Source organism: Lepidochelys kempii, chromosome 13 (genome assembly GCF_965140265.1).
Source record: "Lepidochelys kempii isolate rLepKem1 chromosome 13, rLepKem1.hap2, whole genome shotgun sequence".
Lineage (NCBI taxonomy): Eukaryota > Metazoa > Chordata > Testudines > Cheloniidae > Lepidochelys > Lepidochelys kempii.
Genome location: NC_133268.1, coordinates 1,157,033 through 1,183,599, shown reverse-complemented (window position 1 = coordinate 1,183,599; position 26,567 = coordinate 1,157,033). Strand labels below are relative to the sequence as shown.

Sequence of the window (26,567 nt, the reverse complement as noted above, 5' to 3'; positions counted from 1 at the left end):
TTGACACCGTCTCCCACAGTATTCTTGCCAGTCAGTTAAAGAAGTATGGGCTGGATGAATGGACGATAAGGTGGATAGAAAGCTGTCTAGATTGTCAGGCTCAACGGGTAGTGATCAATGGCTCCATGTCTAGTTGGCAGCCAGTATCAAGTGGAGTGCCCCAGGGGTCGGTCCTGGGGCCGGTTTTGTTCAATGTCTTCATAAATGATCTGGAGGATGGTGTGGACTGCACCCTCAGCAAGTTTGCAGATGACACTAAACTGGGAGGAGAGGTAGATACGCTGGAGGGTAGGGATGGGATACAGAGGGCCCTAGACAAATTGGAGGATTGGGCCAAAAGAAATCTGATGAGATTCATAGAATCATAGAATATCAGGGTTGGAAGGGACCCCAGAAGGTCATCTAGTCCAACCCCCTGCTCGAAGCAGGACCAATTTCCAGTTAAATCATCCCAGCCAGGGCTTTGTCAAGCCTGACCTTAAAAACCTCTAAGGAAGGAGATTCTACCACCTCCTTAGGTAACGCATTCCAGTGTTTCGCCACCCTCATAGTGAAAAAGGTATTCCTAATATCCAATCTATACCTCCTCCACTGCAACTTGAGACCATTACTCCTCGTTCTGTCATCTGCTACCATTGAGAACAGTCTAGAGCCATCCTCTTTGGAACCCCCTTTCAGGTAGTTGAAAGCAGCTATCAAATCCCCCCTCATTCTTCTCTTCTGCAGACTAAACAATCCCAGCTCCCTCAGCCTCTCCTCATAAATCATGTGTTCTAGACCCCTAATCATTTTTGTTGCCCTTCGCTGGACTCTCTCCAATTTATCCACATCCTTCTTGTAGTGCGGGGCCCAAAACTGGACACAGTATTCCAGATGAGGCCTCACCAATGTCAAATAGAGGGGAACGATCACGTCCCTCGATCTGCTCGCTATGCCCCTACTTATACATCCCAAAATGCCATTGGCCTTCTTGGCAACAAGGGCACACTGCTGACTCATATCCAGCTTCTCGTCCACTGTCACCCCTAGGTCCTTTTCCGCAGAACTGCTGCCTAGCCATTCGGCCCCTAGTCTGTAGCGGTGCATTGGATTCTTCTGTCCTAAGTGCAGGACCCTGCACTTATCCTTATTGAACCTCATCAGATTTCTTTTGGCCCAATCCTCCAATTTGTCTAGGTCCTTCTGTATCCTATCCCTCCCCTCCAGCGTATCTACCACTCCTCCCAGTTTAGTATCATCCGCAAATTTGCTGAGAGTGCAATCTACACCATCCTCCAGATCATTTATGAAGATATTGAACAAAACCGGCCCCAGGTCCGACCCCTGGGGCACTCCACTTGACACCAGCTGCCAACTAGACATGGAGCCATTGATCACTACCCGTTGAGCCCGACAATCTAGCCAGCTTTCTACCCACCTTATAGTGCATTCATCCAGCCCATACTTCCTTAACTTGCTGACAAGAATACTGTGGGAACTTGCTGACAAGAATACTGTGGGACAAATGCAGAGTCCTGCACTTAGGATGGAAGAATCCCATGCACCGCTACAGACTAGGGACCAAATGGCTAGGCAGCAGTTCTGAAGAAAAAGACCGAAGGGCTACAGTGGACGAGAAGCTGGATATGAGTCAACAGTGTGCCCTTGTTGCCAAGAAGGCCAATGGCATTTTGGGCTGTATAAGTAGGGGCATTGCCAGCAGATCGAAGGACGTGATTGTTCCCCTCTATTCGACATTGGTGAGGCCTCATCTGGAGTACTGTGTCCAGTTTTGGGCCCCACACTACAAGAAGGATGTGGAAAAATTGGAAAGAGTCCAGCGGAGGGCAACAAAAATGATTAGGCGACTGGAACACCTGACTTATGAGGAGAGGCTGAGGGAACTGGGATTGTTTAGTCTGCGGAAAAGAAGAATGAGGGGGGATTTGATAGCTGCTTTCAACTACCTGAAAGGGGGTTCCAAAAAGAATGGATCTAGACTTTTCTCAGTGGTGGCAGATGACAGAACGAGGAGTAATGGTCTCAAGTTGCAGTGGGGGAGATTTAGGTTGGATATTAGGAAAAACTTTTTCACTAGGAGGATGGTGAAGCACTGGAATGCGTTACCTAGGCAGGTAGTGGAATCTCCTTCCTTAGAAGTTTTTAAGGTCAGGCTTGACAAAGCCCTGGCTGGGATGATTTAGTTGGGGATTGGTCCTGCTTTGAGCAGGGGGTTGGACTAGATCACCTCCTGAGATCCCTTCCAACCCTGATATTCTATGATTCTATTATCTCTAGACGTCCCTTCCAGTCCAACAATTCTGTGATAGAACCTGTGTTTTTAAATGTATTCCAAACTAAATGTGAATTAAACATCTCCATTCCTTTCTAGCCAAGTTCAATTGTAACACTTTCCTCGGCTCCTCTGTCTTGCCCATCCTTCATTTCGCCCATTAACACATTGACAATGGCAGTCTGCTGTGCTGACAGAGCCTGGATTCACATATATTTTGGGGCATAAAGGTGGGTGGAAGAGGAGACAGAGATTCATGGGAGGCTGTGAAAACAATAATAGTGGGGTACACCCTGCATCGACTTACTTGCCCTGCATCACCCTGCTAAAGGCATGGTCATTGCAGAGGGTGCAAATCATTTGCAGAGTTTGTGCCAATGTCAAATATGGGGCAGTGCACCAAAGGGCAACATTTAAATAAGGGCAGATGAAACCAAGCACAAAGCCACAGAGCAAATGACAGCCTTCACCTGCTCTCCCTCACTGAATCATTTGTTATCGCTTCCTGCCTTCCAGTATGCATTAAGTACAGACTTCAGGTTTCACACATTTCAATGTATTCTAAACTAGAACTTCTCAATGATGTCTTTGCTTTAATCCTGCTGATTAAGATTGATGAGAAATAGTGGCAGTAAAAAATCTCCTCCGTTGCCTCACTGACGGGAGAGGGGTGTCAAGGTTTGTTATTTTCACAGAAGAAAATGCAATATACAGAGAAGAGGGATCGTCTTCTCATTGCCATCAAACCAGATTAACATGCATTTCCACAATTCTGCCTAGCCTGCAGCCAAGAGAAGCCTCACTCAATTGTGCTGGTGTACAAAGAACAAACGACAATTATCTGTTTGCATGGCACTTTCAAATAAACTGACAGCTCATCTTTTCATTAAAAGGCTGCAGTCACCTAAGCAATCAGTGTGCCATGCCCACCAATCTGGGGCCTGCCCCTTTGTACCACAGGTTATCTGCGTGCCACATAAGGCAACAAAACAATCACAAAACACTAGATACACACAGTTTCATTTGCTACTAATAAATGTAGCTTCCTCAGGAACAGATTTCTGCCGGAGGTGGTGTCAGTTTTTCACGCACCAAGGAGATGTGGAGAGCTGCTGGCAGGAAGAGCAGAGGAGATAACAGGTTTATCTGGTGGCCGGCACCGTTCAGCTGCTCTGTCATTTCGACAGGATAAAATGGAGGTGAAGGATGGCCATGGATAAATCAGTGCAGCCTGTGTGAATGCAGGCTCACTGCAGAGGGGCCTTCAGGACAGCAGGAGGCAACTACACCACACACACTGTATCAAATGAGTTGTTCATGTAAAAAAAGGATTACAAAAAACCCAAATGCCATTAAGCCCATATGTCCTTAAAATGAGGAGGACGACGTTCAAAAAAGTTGTCAATGTCCTAGCAGCTTGTTCTGCTGGCTTGGAAGAAAGCCAACGTTCCCAGGGTGCCAGAGTTCACCTGCGGTGTGTCTGAGAGGGGAGGTTATGAGTGGGGCTGCCAGTGCAATAAGAAGCTGCTCCACTCCCTGTTGTACTGGAGCTGCCTGATCTTTTCTAATATGAGGACCCCTCGCCCTCCACTCCTGCTCCCATGTACCAGTCTCACTCTCTCCTGTGCATCACCTCCCTCTTTAAGATCTGTAGTCAGTAACTGAACACCGAGCCAATTTCTTCAGGAATACAGACCAGTTGGATTGGTCACTGATACGCCCTAGGGTCTGTCTATCTAGCTTCACAGATGGATAGGCCAGAAGGGACTAGTATGATCCTTTGTCCAACCTCCTCCATAGCCCAGGCCATAGGACTTCACCCAGTGATTTCTGCATCTGGCCCATTATTTCTGGATGAGCTAGAGTACTTCTTTTAGAGACACATCCAGTCTGGATTTAAAGACTGTAAATGACAGACTCCACCACATCCCTTCATAGCTGGTCAATGGTTAGTTCCCCTCACTGTTAAAAATGTGATTTCCAGTTTGAATGTTTCTACCTTCAACTTCCAGTAGCTGGATCTTGTTGCTTTTGTCTGCTAGATTTAAGAGCCCTCTGTTATCAGCCCTCTCTAATGAAGGGTACTTACACACAAGGACCAGGTCATCTGTTACCCTTCTTGCTGATAACCTAAATAAGCTGATCTCTTCAAGTCATAAGGGAGGTTTTCCAGACTTCCCATCAATTCTTGCAGTTCTTCTCTGAGCTTTCCTTTTTTTTACAGTAGGGACACCGTATTCCAATAGTCGTGTAACCAACGTCATATGCAACTGAATGTCACCCCCCTTTTCCTCCTCAATATTCCTCCACTTAAAAATCTACATTTTAGCCACAGCACCTCCCTGCAAACTCACATTCAGTTGGTTATGTCTGACGACCCATCAGACCTTTTCAGTCACTGAATTTATGGAGAACCGCAAGGACACAGAGTCATCTTAAGAATGCTTCAGTGTTTATTCTTTGGCTACACCACCTATCCTGTCCACTTTCTATAGCTTACTCTACAGACACATGGATGTGAAGTCCTTTTTTACGATACAATGCATGAACAAAAACTATGAGCCCAACCATACAAACACTTACTAGTGGGTGTAGTGCTTACTACTGGGAGCAGTCTCATTGACATTAATGGGCCTATTTTTAGTAGTGAACACTATGCCAGCACTGGCAGGATCTGGCCTTCTCTATTTAATCTCTCTTCCCAAATGATGGTACAATTATTCTCCAAGTCTAAAATGTTTCTGAGCCAAAAGGAGAAGTCTTCACTTGCTTGGCCTATTTCCGATGAAAATGTTCTATTGCGCCCTACTGCCCAGTTAATACCAGTACCTATGGACAGCACCAGAACACAGCTAATTGAATTGCCACAGACCGTTCCTGGCTTATTTTAACCCGAACTTGACATGAAGCTTGGCTGAATCCATTACTTAACTAAATCAAGATGCCTGCAGGAACAACGAGCAGTACTAGCCAAGCACATCTACATTTCTGGGCACCACAGGGTACATTCACAGCTTTCCAGGAACCTGCAGCACTATACGTCACACCCATTGACATGTGTCTGTGTGTGAGAGCATGTTCTCACACTTGGTTCTTCCTTAAGAGATGATTAGAAACTGCTGCTGCTTTGAGTCCATCAATAGAGGACCCTGCAGCTGATCAGCTTTGTCTGCATCCTACATCTACCAGGCCATACTTCATCACTCCCTTGGTCACATATGGACCTCAGACTATATCTAAGGCAGCTCAATCAACTCCATGTATAATGGTCCTGTTATCTGGAAGCTTTGCAAAGTCTGAATGGAAAATGTTGGTCCGGGGGAGGGAAACAAGAAGGTTAGAGGCCAAAGCTGCTACCTACCCTGATGCCACACCCAGAACAATCACCTTGCAAGACAGGCCTAGATGCTTCTCTTTTGAAAAAGTGTCAAACCCAGACCCACAAAAGCCTAGTCTGCACCAGGGAAAAAAGGTGTGCTCTTACCATTACTAGCCAACCCACAATAAACAACAGGAGGTAAAATCAGAATGAAGATAAGGCCTGTTAGAAGGTTGAGGTAAATAGTAGTGGAAAGTTCTACTGTTTCCTTTGACCTGCTAACACATCAAAATTACCCACCTTTTTTCCTAGTGTGGATGCAACCGATTCCCAAGAGTCTGCAAAGACATGCATGAATGCAAGGCAGAGCTGGTCACCAAAAGCTTCTGCTTTGGACTCTCAGCTATCCTAGCAGATAACGTTGACTTCTCCAGTGTACTGGGCAAGATGTGATTAAACAGTCAAAGTCCTAACCAATGCTCTGACTTGCCTTTGTTTCTGAGCAACACACAAGGCCCATTAGTCTTCCTTTGTTCCAGATAGGTCACATATGGAACACGGTTCCCCACTGCACCAGAGATTCTTTTCGGTCCAATATCACTTTAGAACCTCACAGACCTCCCTACTCCTCCCTAGACAGATGGACATGGAAGATTTAGGATGCAAGCAGTTCTTAAAATACCTAATTAGATCGATCTTGGCTTTGGAAGTGGTGTGTTGGAATACAGATTAATCTAGTCCACGGCTGGCACTGGCATCTGCAGCAGCAGGAGGTCCTGTCAAACCAAGCCATAACATTACACTCTCTGCCTTTATTATTATTTCCCCCCCTTTTTAAATTTCATTAGAATGGACATCTGGCTAGCAGGGCAGGGAGCTGACAGACAGCCGTGCACAGACACAATCCAGTGGAATGCTGATGCAGATTAAACCAGCATCATACCAAAGACAGAGAGCTGTACGTTTTGGGGGTATCAAAGCATTGACAGCACCCACTTGGTGGAAGGGCGAGAAGAAAGGAAGGGGCAAGAGCCCTCTTGGCACTAATTCTGATGAACCAGTGGAACAGGTTTAAGAGTTTTAAATCGTTTAAAATCAAAATTAGAAAGATCTACAGGATATGCTCTATTCAGTCACCGGTTATTGGACTCAGTGCAAGAATCACTGGGTGGAATTCTAGGGTATATGTTACGCAGTCACAAGGAGTAAGACTACATGACAATAATGGTCCCGTCTAGTCTTATCATTTATTCATTTATGTTAATACTTTGCACTTTTATAGAGCCCTCCAGCCACGATTCTGAAAACGGTACAAAGATGAATTACCCCTTGGAATCCCAGGGTGGAGGAGGGCATCACTGTGATTTTACTGATGGGTGAAGTGAGGCCCAGAGAGCCAGCTGTCCAGGGCACATGAGAGCCTGTAGCAAGACAGGATTAGATCACCACACTAGGCAAAGTTCCCGTCACACACTTAGCAATGTTATTTTCCAAAACAATCTCTTTATTACAAGAACCTTAAACGAAGTTTTATTTTAAAACCCTAATTTAAAACATTAAAACTAAGACTCATTCACATAAGAGGATCCTGTTGTATTCTGAAAAGTTGGTGGTAAAATAATAAATTGGTGCAATAAATTGGTTTAAACACATTGATTTCTTTAGTAGGCATTTGCTTTGGCAGACCACCGTGTGAAAAATATTTTCTGCTATCTCACAGATGATGTTCAGTTAGAAGAACTACCGGTAATCCTTATCAAGTCAGTTTTCTATTTGTATTTTACCCTTTCCATGCCCTGGGAATTTAGTCACATAGCAGATACTCATTTTAAAAGGTGTTGCTACATTTCAGGGCATGTTACCATGGATCGAGAGAGCATTTTTAGTAAAAGAGCTATTCCTCTTAAGGAAAACTGAAAAGCTGCGTCACTCTAATTCACTTCTTTTTATTATGGGGCAGACTGGCAAAATGCCCAAACTGCAGATACTTGGTAAATAGGAAAGCGGGTGAACTTCTTCCAAAGTTAGAAAATAAATTATTCTTAAATAAAACTGACATTTGGGGAAAGTGAAGGCAGTTGAATTTGGATGACTTGGTATGAACTTCCTCCTAGCTCATTACAATCTCTTGGCGTGCAAGGAAGAGATTGTTCTCTCTCAGGTTGGGCACACTAGCCAACAAGTGGGTCAAAAGATTTGCTTCCCTACAGGCGACCTGATGATCCACAGAGAGGAAGCCCTTGCCTCTCATACCTGAATTTGTGTTTCCTCCACTTTAACCCACTGAGTGCGTTCAGGAATTTTAAACCAGTAGATTGCTCCAAAAGCAACAGCCCAATAGCACAGTTTGAAGATCAGCATACAGGCCTCTCATCCATCTCTAGGGCATGCTAAGGTGTCCCATCAAACTCCTGGCTTTTTTGCCAGATGAATACGCTACTTTATTCAGCTTTCTGAAATGTAGGAGTGTTGCTTTTTTTTTTTAAATGTTAATGTTCTGCACTCACATACCCACATTTCAAAATCCAGTCCGTCGTCAACCTTCTTCACAGAATTACCAAACTCTGCCACATTCCATTTTATTCCTCAGCTCCCTTATACTCTTCAGGTATCAGACGTCACTGCATCTTCCTCTCGGTCTGTACACAGTGGTGGGGCAGTCAGTCCTCCTGTCACGACCCACCATCTGGAACAGAATTCCTGACCTTCCTTCACAATTTAAGTCTCACTTTAGCATCTTCCTCTCCTTGATTTATGATTCATAGCCATCTTTCTAACAAAACAATCAAACCCTAATCTGAAATTCAGTTTGCTTCTGATCAATCAATTCCCCTCAACCCTGTCTATAGATGCTAGCTGTAGGGAATGTCATACTTACACGTATTACTTGCATTTAGCTGAATAGATTAACAGCCTGAGAAAGGCCATTACCAACCCACACTGTGTTGTGAATCATGCATGGTATTCAGTTATCTACCGGGATACTCATCTGGATTACATGTCTACAGGAATCGTAATCCTTAATCAAGAGGATTATGGCAAATAGCTAATCCTAAAGAACAAACCCGAAGTGTCTAGTGGAATTAAACTTCTTTTCCTATAGAGCCCATTTCTCCTCCCTTTCCCTTCCTTGTGTCCTCAGTAATCTCAGACAATATCTAGAAGGGCTTGGTTAACTAGGTCCAAGAACATCAAGACCTTATCTACTATAGGGGAAACTCTCAAAAACATTGCTTTTTAGATAACAAGCAGTGTGTTTAAGAAGCTGACAAGCACCAAACCAATATATTTCTATTTTTTGTGGCACTACAGCGAGTAGAGAGGACACCTCAAATAAAAAATTCTCCACTTCCAGATGCGTTCCATCTCCCTTCATACCTTAGATACTCATCTGGATCTGGATACAAAAATCAGATCACATTAATACAGAAGTAGACAGGATTGCAGTGGCTTGCTTGCAATAATAAAATTCTAAGTGTTCGCTATGATCAAATATAGTCAGCATCTCTCCTTCACAGACTGAAGATGACTACATATACAATTGTCTTCAGTTTTAGCAAGACAGAAGAAATTTGTTTTCATTAAAGGCAGTTTTGTTTGTATGCAAAAATATCAAAGACAATGGAAACAGCAAGACTCTTGATAATGTAACATCACCACACAACATATTAACAAAATATCAAAATAACAACAACATGTAACAAAATAATCGAAAAGATAATACTTCAAAATTCATTGCATGAAGACTAAAAGTTTTGCCTCAGAAAAGCCTAAACTCAACACTATTCTGGTACCAAGACACACACACATGTAATATGGTTCATAGGAGTAAGTTTTAAAGCAACCACAGGCCTTCGCCAAAACACAACATTAACGGTAGGCCTGCTGGATGAGGCAATAGCCCCCAAAGATCAGTTGGATTACATTGCAGGTGTGTTACAGTCAAAATTACATATGATTATGTCCCAGAAACCTCAGTTGTAAGATCCACCGTATAAATCAGGAAAGCATATCCCATACCAGAATTTACTCTGGCAGAAAATTGGAGATTAGAACAAGAGTAAATCCAGTATAGTCAATTACACAATGTGGGTCAATCTTTGAAGTTTAAGTGATCCATCAGGACTGAAGTACAAGGGGTCTCTCATCATTAGGACCTATTTTTTTCCTTTTATCCCTTGTTATATAATGTATAAAAACCACACCTAACCCAAACTATGAATGAGACCCCTTACAATACAAATCACCCATTAGGCACCATATAATTTTTATTGGTATCAATACTATAGAAAATTAGAGACAAAAACATAGTTATCCCAATCACCAGAGTTGGCACCTTCATGCTAGTTTTTAAAGAGATAAATACATTATATGAAATTGTTCCTATAAAATTTAATTTGGACTATAAAATTTTCTGTAATGAATGAAAACTAGCCAAGCTGCATTGACAAAATAATAAATACTCTAGTAAAAATTCCATATCCAAAAGAAGAGTTTTTAGAGATGAGGATCAACACTATTTTACACATGAACTCCTAAGTGAAAAGCATATTACTAGTGTACCCATAAAAGTAAAGTGAACCTTCAATGAACATTGCGAAATATCCAGATACAATTCATGCAGAGTCCTCAGCCTGTGTGTCTTTCACACATCATAGGCAAAGCTTGCCATGTTCATTAACTCTGTGCTCCAAAGCCTGTATCAGAGAACTCTGAAGCACCATGAGACCAAGCCTTGAGGCAACATGCCAGGGTGTCAAAGCATCAGGACAAAGACATTGAGATGCCAGTGCCACAATTGTTATTTGTGTTACCATACCACCAAGGAGCGCTAGTCATGGACCAGGACCCCACTGTGCTAGGTGCTGTACAAATACAGAACCAAGACAGTCCCTGCTCCAGAGAGCTGACAATCTTAGCATAAGACAAGACAAGAGATGACAGGTGGAGACAGACAGACAGGGGAGCACAAGGGAACAATGTGACGACACTAATCAGTATGATGGGCAGTGGTCTCAGCAAACTAGAGGCCTAGCCACCACAGAAAAGGAGCGTTTTAAGGAACCACAGAACTAAAGTTCCCGCAGAGTCCCTGGGAGGCGGGAGCCTGGGGCATTATTGGCGCTGCTAGAGCAAGTGGTCACCACAATAAAAACAAAGGAAAAGAGGATCCAGGCCTAACTGGAAGGCCGGGAGGGAGCAGAAAAGAGCCCAGGAAGATGTGCCAAGTGGGAAGGCGACGTACACCTACGCAGGTGCTGATCTCAGTCAAGGAGCAACAGACTGAAAGGGTCCAATGGCGAGAAAGTTACGCTTCATGGTGGCATGTGGCCATGGGAGGGAAGATGGCTTGGGCTCCTACTCACTACCACTGTCTTTTGGGACCTTCAGCACTTGGACAGTCCCACTCATCTCACGCCACAGAGCCGAGATACATCAAGGAGAACTCTGCACCCTGGGGTTTCTACTGTCCCAGGCAGAGAGAGACAGAGACAAAGCTGAGGGGACAGAGGACAGATGATAGATGGGTCTGAGAAAAGAAGTAGATTCAGAAACCACTCAGTAACAAGGTTTCCAAACAGCAAGAAAAGCATCAAACACACATTTTAATCCTTGTTTAACCAAGTGCTTGTTAGCGAACGGCTTAACCCGTTCTTTAAATTAAATACCATTTACTCCTCCCACTGCTCATTGGTTAAGCTTCCACAGCAAGGCAGAAAAATCCCTTTTACGATTTCAGGCTCAGGAAAAACAAAATGGAGAGCAAACACATTCTCTGTGTAACGTGTTTCACCAGGCGGTTTATTTTAGACCCTCAGATGTGTGCTAGATCCCTTGCAATACAGATACAACAGAATCCCAGCCCCAAGAAGTTTCCAAACCCGCTTGAGACAAGATGCAATGGAGATGAAGGGTTAGAAATGTAGTAAGGATGGGCTGGATGGTAAAGGACTCTGCAAAAGCCAGTGCACAACACAACAGAGCAAGGCATTTCTCTCTTAAATAAATGTTTTAATTTGCTAATTTCTTGAGGACATCACAAAGGAAGTGGGTTTTACGGAAGAGAGGACAGTGGCTTTTGGACCAGCTCAGAAAGGAAACCTCATGGATCGCTTGGAATAAAGCCCAGAGACCTTGCGGGAGAGGTAGACAAATGAGGTACCTAGACTGTCACTGTTTGCAGATGGATGTGATAAGTGACCAGGATGGTTAAGTAGGGAAGGACAAAGTAACGCAGGGCCTTGAAAGGGAGGAAAGGAAGCTTGGACTGGAGGTAGCGGAGAAAGAGGGACCAGAGTGATATGGCACAATGGTAGGCTACAAAGAAGCTCTTTGTACAAAAGCAGTTCTGTCCGGGATGGGGGGCCCACAGCATGTAGAGAGGTTAGCATGAGGTTGTAGGACAATCAGGATGGAAAGAGAGGAATGCTGGACAGAAGGAAAAAGGTCAGAGCTCAGAAATGCCATGGAGAAACATGCACTGAGCCTCATAAGTGTTGAAGCAGATCCTGCATCTGTCCTCAGGGCCCTCCTCCAAAAACCAGGAACTCTGTGTACAGGAGGAGTCTAAAACAAACCTACATCCAGGAGAAAAGTAAATTAAGAGCTGTTTTTTACTCCATTTTACCCCCACTTGCAACCACAGTAGAGCTTGAGCCAAAACCCAACTGTAACGCTTGCCGTCCCAAACTGGATGTGGTGACTGCAACGTTCCTGACAACGTGCAGCTTTCACCCCCACATCTTCAGGGACTCACAAAATTACTACTAGCACAAATCTACAAACCCACCTTTCCATTCCATTGTCAACTACACTGCTAGGGCTCTGCCATAAGCTCCTGGCTCTTTTCTAATGGAAGAGCAGCTCCTATTCCTACTCTCCTGTTTGATCAGCTCCCACAGCAGAAACTTTCACCCCTGATAAAAACTCCATGATTGACATGTGCCAGCAAGCAAAAAGCCCTCAGAAATCAATACTTCCGAAAGCTGCCACTCCACTCCCAAGTGGCACAAAGATTATGAGAACACCACTGAGAAAAACATACTGCAGTGCCCTGAGCATGCCCCATAACTGTCCACTCCCAACTGGACAAGCAGGGGGCACACAATGAGGCGGCATGGCTCGGGGATAACAGAGCATAGTGAGAATCAGTCAGGACACTAGGAGTGAGCACACTTCCCCCTAAGACTAGTGTGCGTGTGTGACATTATATACCTTGGGGAAGCGTACTGTAACCCCCATATTCCTCATTTTCATATAATCGTGATCTCACATATAAAGCATGCCTTCTAAAGTATCAGGGGAAAGGGTATGATCTGCTGAAAGTCATTTCTCTGTCCATATATGTGTATCATTAACGCATATGAAGTTAAGAGAATTGTGTTGTATGGTGGTCACTAAAATATGCTGTAAATTGGGGAATCAGCCAGATATTAGCTCCTCAGAGTCAACAGCAAGGAAAGTAGCCAACGCCCGGGCAAAAACAATGAGGAGTCCGGTGGCACCTTAAAGACTAACATTGATTTAGGCATAAGCTTTTGTGGGTAAAAAACCCAGTTCTTCAGATGCATGGAGTGAAAATTACAGATACAGGCATAAATATACTGGCACATGAAGAGAAGGGAGTTACCTTAAAAGTGGAGAATCAGTGTTGACAAGGGCAATTCAGCCAGGGTGGATGTGGTCCACTCCCAATAATTGATGAGGTGGTGTCAATACCAAAGGAGGGAAATTGCTTTTGTAGTGAGCCAGCCACTCCCAGTCCCTATTCAAGCCCAAATTAATGGTGTTAAGTTTGCAAATGCCTGGACGGGGTGTCAAACAACCCATCAATAGCCACTGTCCAGCAAGGGAGCTACAATGCAATGACTCACCTGCATGAGGCCACATCAGGGGAATTGCTCAGCCTTGCTTGGAGAGACTCAACAATGCCCCCGGACATGCCTGGACTTGTGCTCCCCAAGCACATGGACAGAGGGTATAAAACAGACAGAGTGGACACACACTAGGTCCTTCTCCTGCCCCCACCTAGGCTGCAAACAACCAAGACACTGAGAAGAAGACAAGACTCCAACGCAGGAGATTGTTCTTTAAACCTGGGCCAAACCTGTATATTAAGGACTGCGATATCCAGTGGGGTGAGAAAAACTGCTTAATCTAGTTGCTGCCCAGTCTAATAGGATTGAGAGTTTAGACTGCATGCTTATATTTTATTTTATTTTGGTAACCACTCTGACTTTTTGCCTATCACTTAATAACACTTAAAATCTACCTTTTATAGTCAATAAATTTGTTTATCTTTACCAGTGAGTTTGACTGAAGTATGTGGTAAATCTGCTCAGGTTTGACAAAGGTTGGTGTATGTCCACTTTCCATTGCTGAAGTGGTGAACCAATTAATAAATTTGCACTGCCCATTCTGAGCAGTACAAGATGGTATATTCCTGGGGTACCGTGCTGGGAGCTGGGGGAATTTGGCTCTGGTGCTTTTCTCTGTGTGATGCATGAGTGGCTCTGGGAGCATTCATGCAAGCCAGCTGGGTGTGGGGCTCCACATGTGGTTGTGCTGAGTGATCACAGCGCCTGGAGGGGTTTGCTGCTGGTCACTAGCAAGGCATTGTAAGAGACAACCCAGGCTAGAGACAGTTAAGGGGGCATAGCGGTCCCGCGGTCCCACAGTCCCAGCTGCACCCCGGGGATCCAATCACAGCGTGGACACCACAAGATATTTCAGTATTCCCGTTCTATCAGTGGCTCACAGTGTCTATCCTCAAGCTGTATTTCCCCAAAGCACAGAACCACTATTGGGTTGCATTGCTGCTGGCGAAACATTTGGCAAGGCACAGGCACATATACACACCAGGGCAATGGCCCTGACAGGATCCAGGGGAACCCTGTTACACATCTCAATGAACTTAAATTGCTTTAAACCCAATAACTCACCTGCCCAATGATGCAAAACATAGAAAATTGGACTTATGGAAATAGGATTTTTTAAAAAAATCATCTCTGGACTCTCATCTCTCTCTGACCCTCATTTCCGCTGACCAATAATGATCTAGAATTATGTGAACAAGGAGCCCAGTACATGCCACTCCCCTTCCCCCAGAAGACAGAACTCTGCTTCACTTTAAAATATAAATAATAATTAATAACCTAGCCCTTTCGCAGGATTTGCAATACACTGGCTAATCCTCACAATACACCCATGAGGTAGGTAGACAGGCATTGTCTACAGACTGAAGAGGAAGAAACTGAGATGAAGGTTAAGTGACTTTCCCAAACGCACGAATCAAATCAGTGGCACAGCCAGCAGACCCAGGTCTCCCTACTCCAAATCGCACAGCTTAGCATAGTGATTAAGGTTCCTCCATAAAGGGAATGAGGGAATTGTTATTTCCTCCTGGGAATAAGATTCCAAAACAGCATCAAATCGATCATCTGAGTGTCTCACCAGATCCCTCTCTCCAGTTTTATTATGCAAATCCAAGTAACAATGTAAAAGAGCATCTCTTCCTCACCACCACCTATGAAAAACAAGGACCACGTACATAAATAGCTAATGGAACCTGAATTGGCCAGCCTTCATATAAATCATAACTAGCCTTGGCACTGCTACATTGGCCTGCAAGTAAGCATCCTCCCCACATCAGAGACAAGCAGCTAGGAAAGCAGCAGCCACACAAGGCCTGCATTTCTTGCTTTGTTTTATCATCTCCCTCTCCCAGTCCTGTTGTATTCAAGATGCAGAGCTCATCACAGCAGCTATTACAGCCCAAACATGCCTTCCAGGAGCTGTCTTGCCAAGCCATTGCCTTCATTAATATAATGTTATCAAATTTCTAATGTTGGTGCTCTAAAGCAAATGTACTGTTACAGCTCACTCCTGGCACATTTTTCAGGAGGAAAACAGCTGCTCGTTGAATCTGTCGCTTTTATTCCCTGCCATCCAGACTCCCTCTCGAACACAAACAAGTACAGACTCCCCCCTACCTGGCTGCTTTTCAGCATTGCTATTCTGACCATAGCAAAAACTCTACCCTGACTAGAGATGGCTGAAGTTAGTTCAGTGTGGGGTCTGAGCCAGAGGCAGGTAATGTAACACAGTCTTGGAGGTGTCATGGTATTCTCCAAATCAAATTGAAAGAATGTGAAGAGCAATTAGACAAAGACAAAAAAAACAACAGCAAAAAATTTGTAAATACATCAGAAACAGGAAACCTGCAAAACAACCAGTGGGGCCACTGGCTAATCGAAAGGCTGAAGGAGCACTCAAGGAAGACAAGCCCATTGTGGAGAAGCTAAATGAATTCTTTGCATTGGTCTTCACTGCAGAGGTTGTAAGGGAGATCCCCACCCCCGAGTGATTCTTTTTAGGTGACAAATCTCAGGAACTGTCCAAGCCTGAAGTGTCAGTAGAGGTGGTTTTGGAACAAATTGACAAATTAAACAGTAATAAGTCACAGGATCAGCTGGAATTCACTCAAGAGTTCTGAAGGAAATCAAATATGAAACTGCAGAACTATGGTATGTAACTTATCACTGAAGCCCCCCAACCTGAAGCAAATACTCACCAGCAACCACACACCACACAACAGAAACACTAACCCAGGAACCTATCCTTGCAACAAAGCCTGTTGCCAACTCTGTCCACATATTTATTCAGGGGACACCATCATAGGGCCTAATCACATCAGCCACACTATCAGAGGCTCGTTCACCTGCACGTCTACCAATGTGATATATGCCATCATGTACCAGCAATGCCCCTCTGCCATGTACACTGGCCAAACCAGACAGTCTCTACATAAAAGAATAAATGGACACAAATCAGACGTCAAGAATTATAACATTCAAAAACCAGTCGGAGAACACTTCAATCTCTTTGGTCACTCTATTACAGACCTAAAAGTGGCAATTCTTCAACAAAAAAAACAACTTCAAAAACAGACTCCAGCGAGAGACTGCTGAATTGGAATTAATTTGCAAACTGGATACAATTAACTTAGGCTTGAATAAAGACTGGGAGTGGATGGGTCATTACACAAAGTAAAACTATTTCCCCATGTTTATTCCTCTCCCCCCCCCCACACCGTTCCTCAGACATTCTTGTCAACTACTGGAAATGGCCCACCTTGATCATCACTACAAAAGGTTTCTCTCTCCTCCCACCCACCCCCACCTCTGTTCTCCTGCTGGTAATAGCTCACCGTACCTGATCACTCTCATTACAGTGTGTATGGTAATACCCATTGTTTCATGTTCTCTGTGTATATAAATCTCCCCACTGTATTTTCCACTGAATGCATCCGATGAAGTGAGCTGTAGCTCACGAAAGCTTATGCTCAAATAAATTTGTTAGTCTCTAAGGTGCCACAAGTCCTTCTTTTCTTTTTACTCAAGAAACAGTTTTTGGAGTCAGTATAGGTAGCTCTCTGAAAGCAGCTGCTCAATTTGCACCAGACGACAAAAAAGCCAATAATGTTAGGAAGCATTAGGAAAAGGATAGATAATAATACAGAAAATATCATAATGCCACTAGATAAATCCATAGCATGCCCACACCTTGAATACTGCATGCAGTTTTGGTTGCTCCCTCTCAAAAAAGATGTATTAGAAATGGAACAGGTACAGAGAAGGACAACAAAAAGGATTAGGGGTATGAAACAGGTTGCGTATGATGAGAGATTAAAAAGAGACTACTAAGGGGAGATATGCTAAAGGCCTATAAAATCATAAATGATATGGAGAAAGAAAGAGGGAAGGCTTATTTACCCCTTTGTGTATCACAAGAACTAGAGGTCATACAACTAAATTAATCAGCAGCAGGTTTAAAACCAAACAAAAGCAACTACTTCTTCATACAATGCAGTCAACCCGTGGAACTCATTGGCATAGGATGTTGTGAAGGCCAAAATTATAACCAGGTTCAAAAAAGAATTAGATAAGTTCATGGAAGATAGGTCCATCAATGACTATTAGCCAAGGTGCCTAACTCTCCAACTGCCAGAAGCTGGGACTGGACAACGGGATGGATCACTCAAAATAAGACAGTTACCTATTTAAGATCCACTCATACTCCTCACTGTTTTTTTCCAACTGTTTGAATTGCCCCCTGGAAAGTTCAGCTAGGAAATCTCTGGTACAAAGCCCAAGCATCACTGTCAGTATTTACAGTTCTCCTGCAAGATGCATTTCAACTATATACAGTATACAGAAAAAAATGACAACTGACAGCAGGAGGAGGACCAGACCCAGCTCAGGTTGCAGGGTCCTGGAGTACTCTACTGAAGCATTCTGTAAAGCAGGGTCTCCCAGAGGAAAAAGGAAACAAAGAGAGGAACTTTAGCTGTTACTAGTTTATTTCTGCAATGCCTGATGTTCATTGAGTCACACTTCAGCGCTCAGAGCCCTGAAAACACTGCTTTTGAGGTGACATTTGTAGTTGCCTCATTACTCTTTTCAAAAGAGTTTTGCATCAAAGAGACAGATCTTCAAACAGCAGACATGTACACATATACAATAACTTATTAACAGCCACACGGGAAATGGAGCCACTCTGAGCTGCTGGTACTGAAATAAGCAAAGCATCTGTGTGAACAGCTAACACGGCACCAATGTGACTGCACAGGCTGCTGTGTATGTTATGCTACAGGGGAGCAACGAAAGGGTTGGTGTTCTATCCATAAACCCGCATGGGCTTTTCAAAAATTTACTTTCCCCTTCCACCTCATCCTGTAACAGGACAGACTCTGGCTGAGTCCTACCTTCGTGTTCCTTTTCAGTTGTTCCGACTTTTTTTATCTTCTTTGGAGACTTCATGAAGAGTGGGAAGATAGTCCTCAGACCCAGGATGTCTACAAACTTGTGACAGTTGTCTGTGCCCTCGGGTCCAATCATGGCATGGTCCAGTACCTTCAGAGCACTGCTGCGAGAGATCTTTTTTTCTCTGTGAAAAGAAAGTATCTGTGTTCAGGATGGGAGTGATGCATAGAGCTATGGAGTGAAGCTTCATTTATAGGTGTTGGAAGAGGCGGTGTGAAGAGGCAACATTAACATGGCATAAACAAGTGAGAAGAGTCTTTGCACAAATTCCTCTAAGTGCCTTGTTTTGCGATAAGCAGAACCGTTAGCTCCCTGGATCTCTCCCTTTCAAATCAACAATGAAGGCAAAACAGGCTTCACGCTCTCTTCTGCTACAACAAGAGCAGTCTACCTCCACGCTGTCTTACAAGCGGCCACGCAAAGAGCATGGGGTTCCGTGTGCTACACCAAGTACTGTTAACCGTAGGGACCAGGATTCCAACTGAGCGTGAGGTCAGCTGAGAGGACATGAGTAGACTGACCGCCGTTGGGTTCCTGTTGGACAACAGTCTATATCATGAAAGCAAGGAAGGGTTCCTGGTGATGTGAACAAAACCACCACTAAACCTGCCACATTCAGAGGCAAATGGAAAAGGCATCTCTTTGTGCAGGTTTTCCTAAACTAGTATGCTCGTTTGGACAGCCTCATTTGCAAGCCAGCCGACAGAGGGGGCAATTGCCATGGGGCCCTGGCAATTTAAAAGGGCCCGGGGGCCCCCGGCAGCACAGCAGCCGTAAGGCAGGCTTCCTGCCCGCCCTGGCTCCACACAACTCCTGGAAGCGGCCGGCACATCCCTGCAGCCCCTGGGGAGGAGGTGTCTTCACACACTGCCCCCACCCTGAGCTCCGCAGCTCCCATTGGCTGGGAACTGTGACCCATGGGAGCTGCGGGAGTAGTGCCTGTGGGCAGCGGCGTGTGGAGACCTTCTGGGCCACCCGCCTAGGAGCCGCTGCCAGAGGGGTGTGCCAGTCTCTTTTGGGAGCCGCTCGAGGTAAACGCTGACCCCCGGACCCCCTCCTGCACCTCAAAACCCCCTGCCCCATCCTAGAATCTGCACCCCACACCCAAACTCCCTCCCACAGCCTGTACCCCAACCCCCTGCCCCAGCCTGGTGAAAGTTAGTGAGGGTGGGGGAGACCAAGCAATGGAGGGAGGGAGGATGGAGTGAGCAGGGGTGGGGCCTCGGAAAAGGGGTGGGACGGGGGCATGGGCTCAGGGAAGGGCAGTGCAGGGGGTGGGGCAAGTGTCTTTGGATTTGCGCGATTAGACAGTTGACAACGCTACCAGGCGGGCATGGGGAGATAGATGTACCACAACTAAGGTACTGAAAAATAAACTGCCTTGCACAAATTGACCCAAAAAAATAACAGCACGGTTAAATATATTTTCTATGCAGAGTAACATTTAATAAGAGTCCAGGCCTCAAAGTGTTATGCTAGGCACCTTAAAATGTCCCCTCAAGGATATAAACAGGCCTCTCTCTTAGCAATGAGGGAGGCTTGAAAACGCTAACACATGCCACGCTCACCTGAAGTAGGAATCTAGCTCTCGCTATGAGATACTAAAGGCATGTTTAGGTGTCTGCATCTAGTATGTTCTGTTTACTCTAATAACCCTGTAAACGCTTCGGAGCAGAGAGCATAGCTTGGGGAAAACTTCTGTTTCTTGGGGTACCACACACAGACCAAGTCAGCATTTAAATAATTAAAGAATAAACTTAAAGACGTTTCCCACACAACAGTGGCAGTGGAAGGAATAATGGTTACCATTCCATAAAGCGACTTTTTTGGCTAAAGCTGAATTAAGAGAGTCTTTACCACACATGCCAAGTTCCCAGTTTGGCCTTTCTATGACAACAGTTAACATCATCAATAGTGATGAACACACTAAATTTTTTCCTATTGGTGATGTCAAATGTAGCAGAGAAAACTCAGTCCCCTGAAATCATGTTTTGGAAGAAAGCAGATGGATTTTCAGCTATTTGGTTTTAATAGGAATTTGTAATTTTAACGTTTGCAATTCACATTGTAGGCAGGCACCTCAGAAGTAGTATTTTAAAATCTATGCATCTCACATCAGCAACATAATCTATCACAGCATATTTGGTGATACATTTTAAAAAACCTGTGAAACATGAACTGAGAAAGGAGCCATAGAAACATTCAGCTAGCAGACCAAGTGGATCAGATGAACACGTGCAAGAACACCACAACCTGAAGAACAAAAGAATCCATGCAGCCCTATCCAGCCCATGCTGCAGAACACTGAGGGGCTGGCAAGAATGCATACTCAGGGCCCAAGTCTGCATTCCTGTCATACCCCAAACCACAACAAAATCCGACAATGCAGGATCAAGCCCTTAACTGGTAAAATTCTCACTGCCTCTTAATAGACCCATACAAATGGCCAGAGCAGACCACTAGTCCATCTACTATATTATCCTCTCTCTGACAGCAGCCAGGATCAGATGCTTCAAAGAAAGGTGCAAGAAACCCCATAGTGGATAATTACAGAATAGTATGGCTACAGTGGAAGCTTCTTCCTAACCTCTGTGAATTAGTGGTTAGTCTCTAAGGTGCCACAAGTACTCCTTTTCTTTTTTCTGAAACCTGTGAATCAGTGGTTATCTTATGCCTGAAGCACAAAAGTATATAGCCCAACCAAAAAAAGTTACCCTGCCTAGTGTAACTGTGGATGTTTTCAATATCCAGTAAATGTCTTTTTTTAAAAAAATTCTGCTAAGACCTTGGCCTTACTCATGCTAGTTATGCATTAGATTAATATATATATATATATATATATATATATATAAATTGAGATTTGAGGGTTCAATCTTTTCCCGGTCCTATTTGTTACCTGCAGACCCTTCCCACTTCAAACTCTCCCTCGCATTCTGGGTCAAAGTAACAAAAAGCTAAAAAATAAAAGTCCTTTTTTTGGCTGAATAGTCTAAGAAATATTTTCAGAGGGAAGTAATTGCCTATTGATCAGCATTTAGGCAGGTTGCACAGAGCTATCTCTGGAATATTCATTGGATTTAAGTTCAGGCTTTTAGAGATCAATAGCTGTTTGACTGGACTGTCTAGGGTTGATTTTATTTGAAATATTTATTCTACTGGAGGGCAAGTAGTTTATCTTAGTCTCATCTGGGTTTATTGAAGTATCTTTTAGCTGAGCACTAATTCAAACACAAGCAGACGTGCAGCCCACCAAATAGAGAGTTATCTTAGTTTAACAGAAGGACTGTGAAGCACTATAATGCACAGAGCACCCTGTGGTTTATTCCTTTGATGCTGTTCGATATAAGAGAAGTATCCTTTGTAATGTCTATTTCTTTAAAAGGATAGTTGCCAAGGTTTTCCGGACCCCCATTAGCATACATGTAAAGCCAATTATTATAAACCCTGTCTCTATACATCATCCTGTCTCTTATAAGCAGGGTTTTCTGAAGTCATTCAGTCCATCCCATCCCAGCCATGCATCTCTCCCATTACATTACGCAGAGGTCAGAGTACATATTGTGCAGAGAAGACCCCACAAGAGCTGTAGTGTTATTTTTAATGGCAGCACTTACTGTCAGAGTAACAATCAACCTCCTGTGCACACCACTTATGGACAAAGGCACTGTATGCATCTACCAGGGCCACTACATGTGCTTCACATTCTCCTTTCTAAAAGGTTTTCATGCTTCAAATTTGTATTTTCCCTATATACATCAAGACAAATAAATAATCGTGGTTTTTGTAAAGGAAAATCATGCATCACCAATCTACTAGAATTCTTTGAGGGGTTCAACAAGCATGTGGACAAGGGGGATCCAGTGAGTATGTTGTATACTAGTCACTTTGAGAATCATAGAACTGGAAGGGACCTCGAGAGGCCATCTACTCCAGTCCCCTGCACTCAAGGCAGGACTAAGCATTATCTAGACCATTCCTGACAGGTGTTTGTCTAACCTGCTTTTAAAAATCTCGAATGATGGAGACTCCACAACCTTCCTTGGCAATTTATTCCAGGGTTTAACCACCCTGACAGTTAGGAATTTTTCCCAAATGTCCAACCTAAACCTCCCTTGCTGCAATTTAAGCCCATTGCTTCTTGTCCTATCCTCAGAGGTTAAGCAGCAGTATAGTTTGCTCGATGGACTAACGGACAGACCCTGTGAGGCAAACGCTGGGTAAAATGTCTATGCTTAACAAAAAAAAAGATTCAGCAAGGAGTCTAATTCCGAGCTTTGAAGAGATCACTGGGCACAACAGGACTAGTAAACGTACGAGAATGTTAAGAGCCATGAAAGATGCACCTTGAAAGGACTATAGACAAGCTCTGTGGAGCTGTGCAATCACAGATGCATGTGTCTGGTTTTGGGCCTTGTACTGCTCACATTCCACTTGTTTATGCTGCACAGTCAAAGACTGCTTTTGCACAGGTTAAGCAAAGCCACAGTGAATTTCTTCAGAATAGAAATGTCTGTCATTCAAGCAATGGAAATTTCTGTGCACCCTCTTTGCTGCATTTGTCTGTGTGTGCATGGCTGCACCTTCAGTTAATAACCAAGATAGATTCACTTTATTCTTGCTACACAACAGAGATCCCTCTCAACATGTCCCTTGAGAACACGGTGGTCGCTTCTCTTCCAAGCCCTAACAGGGTTTTACAGCAAAAGTAATCAGCCTCGTGTCAATGTTTTCAAGGAAGCTGACAACACAATTCTGGTTTTCTCCCTGTGTTGCCTTTTTAAGTAAACTGAACCTTTTTTTGCTCAAGGCAGCGCCTGAGATTCCACACTGCATAAAGTGCTTCCTGGCCAGCAGAAACCTGAACTGTGCTTGAAGACAGACTTTAATTGAATGTGACATTTCTAAACCTCCTGTGGTGGCCACCATCTTGCTGATAAATTATCTCATTCATGAGAGGCAGCCCACAACATAAACAAGGCTCCACGCTTGGGCACAAGGTGCATCCTCAAGAATTCTATCTCCTCTAGGTCTCACCTTGTCTCTGACCTCTCTTCTGTCTCCACTGCCCACAATTTCGGTCACCCTCAATCCTCTGTTCTCCTGCTTCTTCCATAATTGCTTTATGCAAATCTGTTTATCCCCACCTCTGCAATATCAGCCATCTGCACTTCTCCTGAAGTGCTCATCCTCCTGATCTGACTAGTGCAACTCCCTTCTCAATGACCCCCCCGCCCCCCAGGCGCAGATCACAGACTTCAAGAGCAGAATGCTGCCACCCACCTTCCCACACGTACAAAGGGCGATGCCCACCGCAGGTCTATTTTTGAATACCACTGCTAGCTCCCCATTAATTCAAGCCTCAGTTCAACACTGCCCTCATTATTGAAACAGTTACCTTGTGTGCATTGACTATTTCTTGTTTGCTCCGTCCTCTCATCAGCTACCCATCTTGCCACTGTCAGAACAAGAACTTCCTCTGCAGTTCCTGCCATATGGAATAGTGTTCCTGTATCACTCTGCTTTGATTCACCACGTCTTTTATTTTTAACTTTAACTATATTAACCCCGTGGAACATTTTAGCAGCCAATTAGTTAAGCAGAATAAAGATGAATCATACAGAGGCCCAGTACATAAGGGCTGAAAACGAATTTCAGTTCTGCTTTAAGAAGAACATTTGCCCAGTTTTTGTTGAATGTGTCACTTAAAAATACATTATCTGAAGACACTCAACACTGACTATGGTTTGCTATTTAATGGGAGAGTAGATGAAGGCTATGTGCAGTCCCTAAGGGAAGTGAGAAAACAAGTTCACACAAGGTGCAAGTTTCCTTTGCTGGTAGATATATAGTCTTAAATCTCAGCATAAGTAACCCAGACCTGTTTTCATTCCTTTGTTGTCCATGGGAATCTCTTGGGTCACTTTATCTGCTAAACTAACCATTTAGCTGAAGGACACCACACTGTCTGGCAGCTCTGGATATATGATCTCGCTAATGGAGCAGTTACACCAGTGATACAGACCTGCTAACGTGCTTGGAAGCAGGAGACAAAGAACGTAACCTACTCCTAGAAAATAACCAGGAGTCAAGCCACAGAACATTCCTACCTAGTTCTCCTCTCTCACACACCAGGTGATGAAACATCTATTAGAACTTGGGAGTTGTTAGAACTTGTTAGAGCTGTTAGAACTTTGGGGAGTGTAAGGGGGAAGCTACATACACTTAACATTCCTTAAATTCTTCAAACTTTAGCTAAAAAACACCCCCTGAAAAAGACAAAACAACAACAAAGGAATCAGCTGCAGGAGTAAAAAGAGAATGCAGTCAGAAGTCCAGCAACAGAGTGGGGGCACCCAGTTAACTGCACTCAATGCACTATGTATGATTACTTGCCCTATGGGCAGAGGGCGTACGTGTGTGTGCGGTGCAAGGAGCTCCTAGCCCTTAGAGACCGTGTTCATGCTTTGGAGACCAGGGAGGCTGAGCAGGAGGAGCTAAGGGAGATAGAGAGGTACACACATGAGACTTTCCGGGACACAGTAGAAATGTCCCACCCCCAGTCTGACAGCCTCTGTACTGTTGAGAAGGATGAAAGCCACAGGGAAGGAGAACATCCAACCGGAGCAGAGGGAAATGATCCAATAGTTGGGACCCTCCTTCCAGATGATGTTGTGGTATCCTCTCGCACTGAGGATACCACTCCGGGGGTAGGGAACTCCAGTTATTACGAAGAGACAGGTATTAGTAACGTGCGAGTCAATCATTAGAAACATAGATTGCTGGGTTTGCGATGACCAGGAGAACCACATGGTGACTAGCCTGCCTGGTGCAAAGGTTGTGGATCTCAAGACATCTAGATAGGCTTATGTGCAGTGCTGGGGAGGAGCCAGTGGTCGTGGTACATGTAAGTACCAATGACATATGCAAGGATAGGAGAGAGGCCCTGGAGGCCAAATTTAGGCTGCTAGGTAAGAGTCTGAAGTCCAGGATCTCCATGGTAGCATTCTCTGAAATGCTTCCAGTTCCATGCACAGGGACAGTGACACAGGCAGAACTGCAGGGTCTCAACGCGTGGATGAGATGATGCTGTAGGGAGGAGGGGTTTAGATTTATTAGGAACTGGAGAAACTTTTGGGATAGGGGGAGCCTATACAGGAAGGATGGGCTCCATCTAAACCAAAGTGGAACCAGATTGCTGGCACTAAAATTAAAAAGGTCATAGAGCAGTTTTTAAACTAATGGCTGGGGGAAAGCCGGCAGGTGCAGAGGGGACAGACACATCCCTCAGGAGAGGATTTACTAATGGAGATTCTCTATTTCCTAGTGAGGAGGAGAGGACGGAAGATAAAATACAGGTAGGATCTGATGAGAAACAGTCAAAAGAAAAAAAAAGTCACATTCAATTACATCATATAATGGCAGACAGCTAAAAAGTGATATGTTTTTAAAGGGCTTATATACAAATGGTAGAAGTCTAAACAATAAGATGGGTGAACTAGAGTGCCTCGTATTAAATGAGGCTATTGATATAATTGGCATCACAGAAACTTGATGGAATGAGGATAATCAATGGGACACAGTAATACCAGGGTACAAAATATATCAGAAGGACAGAACAGGTCGTGCTGGTGCGGGAGTGGCACTATATGTGAAAGAGAGCATAGAATCAAACGAAATAAAAATCTTAAATGAACCAAACTGTACCACAGAATCTCTATGGATAATAACTCCATGCCCTAAGAAGAAGAATATAGTGGGTAGGGATATATTACCGACCACCTGACCAGGATGGTGATAGTGATTGTGAAATGCTCAGGGAGATTACAGAGGCTACTAAAATAAAAAATTCAGTAATAATAATGGGGAATTTCAACTATCCCCATGTTGACTGGGTACATATCACCTCAGGACGGGATGCAGAGATAAAGCCTCTTGACACCTTAAATGACTGCTTCTTGGAGCAGCTAGTCCTGGAACCCACAAGGGGAGAGGCAATTCTTGACTTAGTCCTAAGTGGAGCACAGGATCAAATCCAAGAGGTGAATATAGCTGGACCGCTTGGTAATAGGGACTATAACTAAATGTAACATCCCCGTGGCGGGGAAAACACCACAGTGGCCCCACACTGCAGCTTTTAATTTCAGAAAGGGGA

General features: G+C 44.1%; 1 protein-coding gene across 2 annotated transcripts in view; it reads right to left on the bottom strand.

Annotated features, from left to right (window-relative positions):
• The window catches only part of CTNNBL1 (catenin beta like 1), a 112,521-nt gene that overhangs the window by 28,075 nt on the left and 57,879 nt on the right, over positions 1-26,567 (bottom strand). For both annotated transcript variants that reach the window (XM_073308595.1, XM_073308594.1), the window contains one exon: positions 18,358-18,539. In XM_073308595.1, coding sequence (XP_073164696.1) covers positions 18,358-18,539 — 182 coding nt within the window. The remainder of the gene's footprint in view (positions 1-18,357; positions 18,540-26,567) is intronic.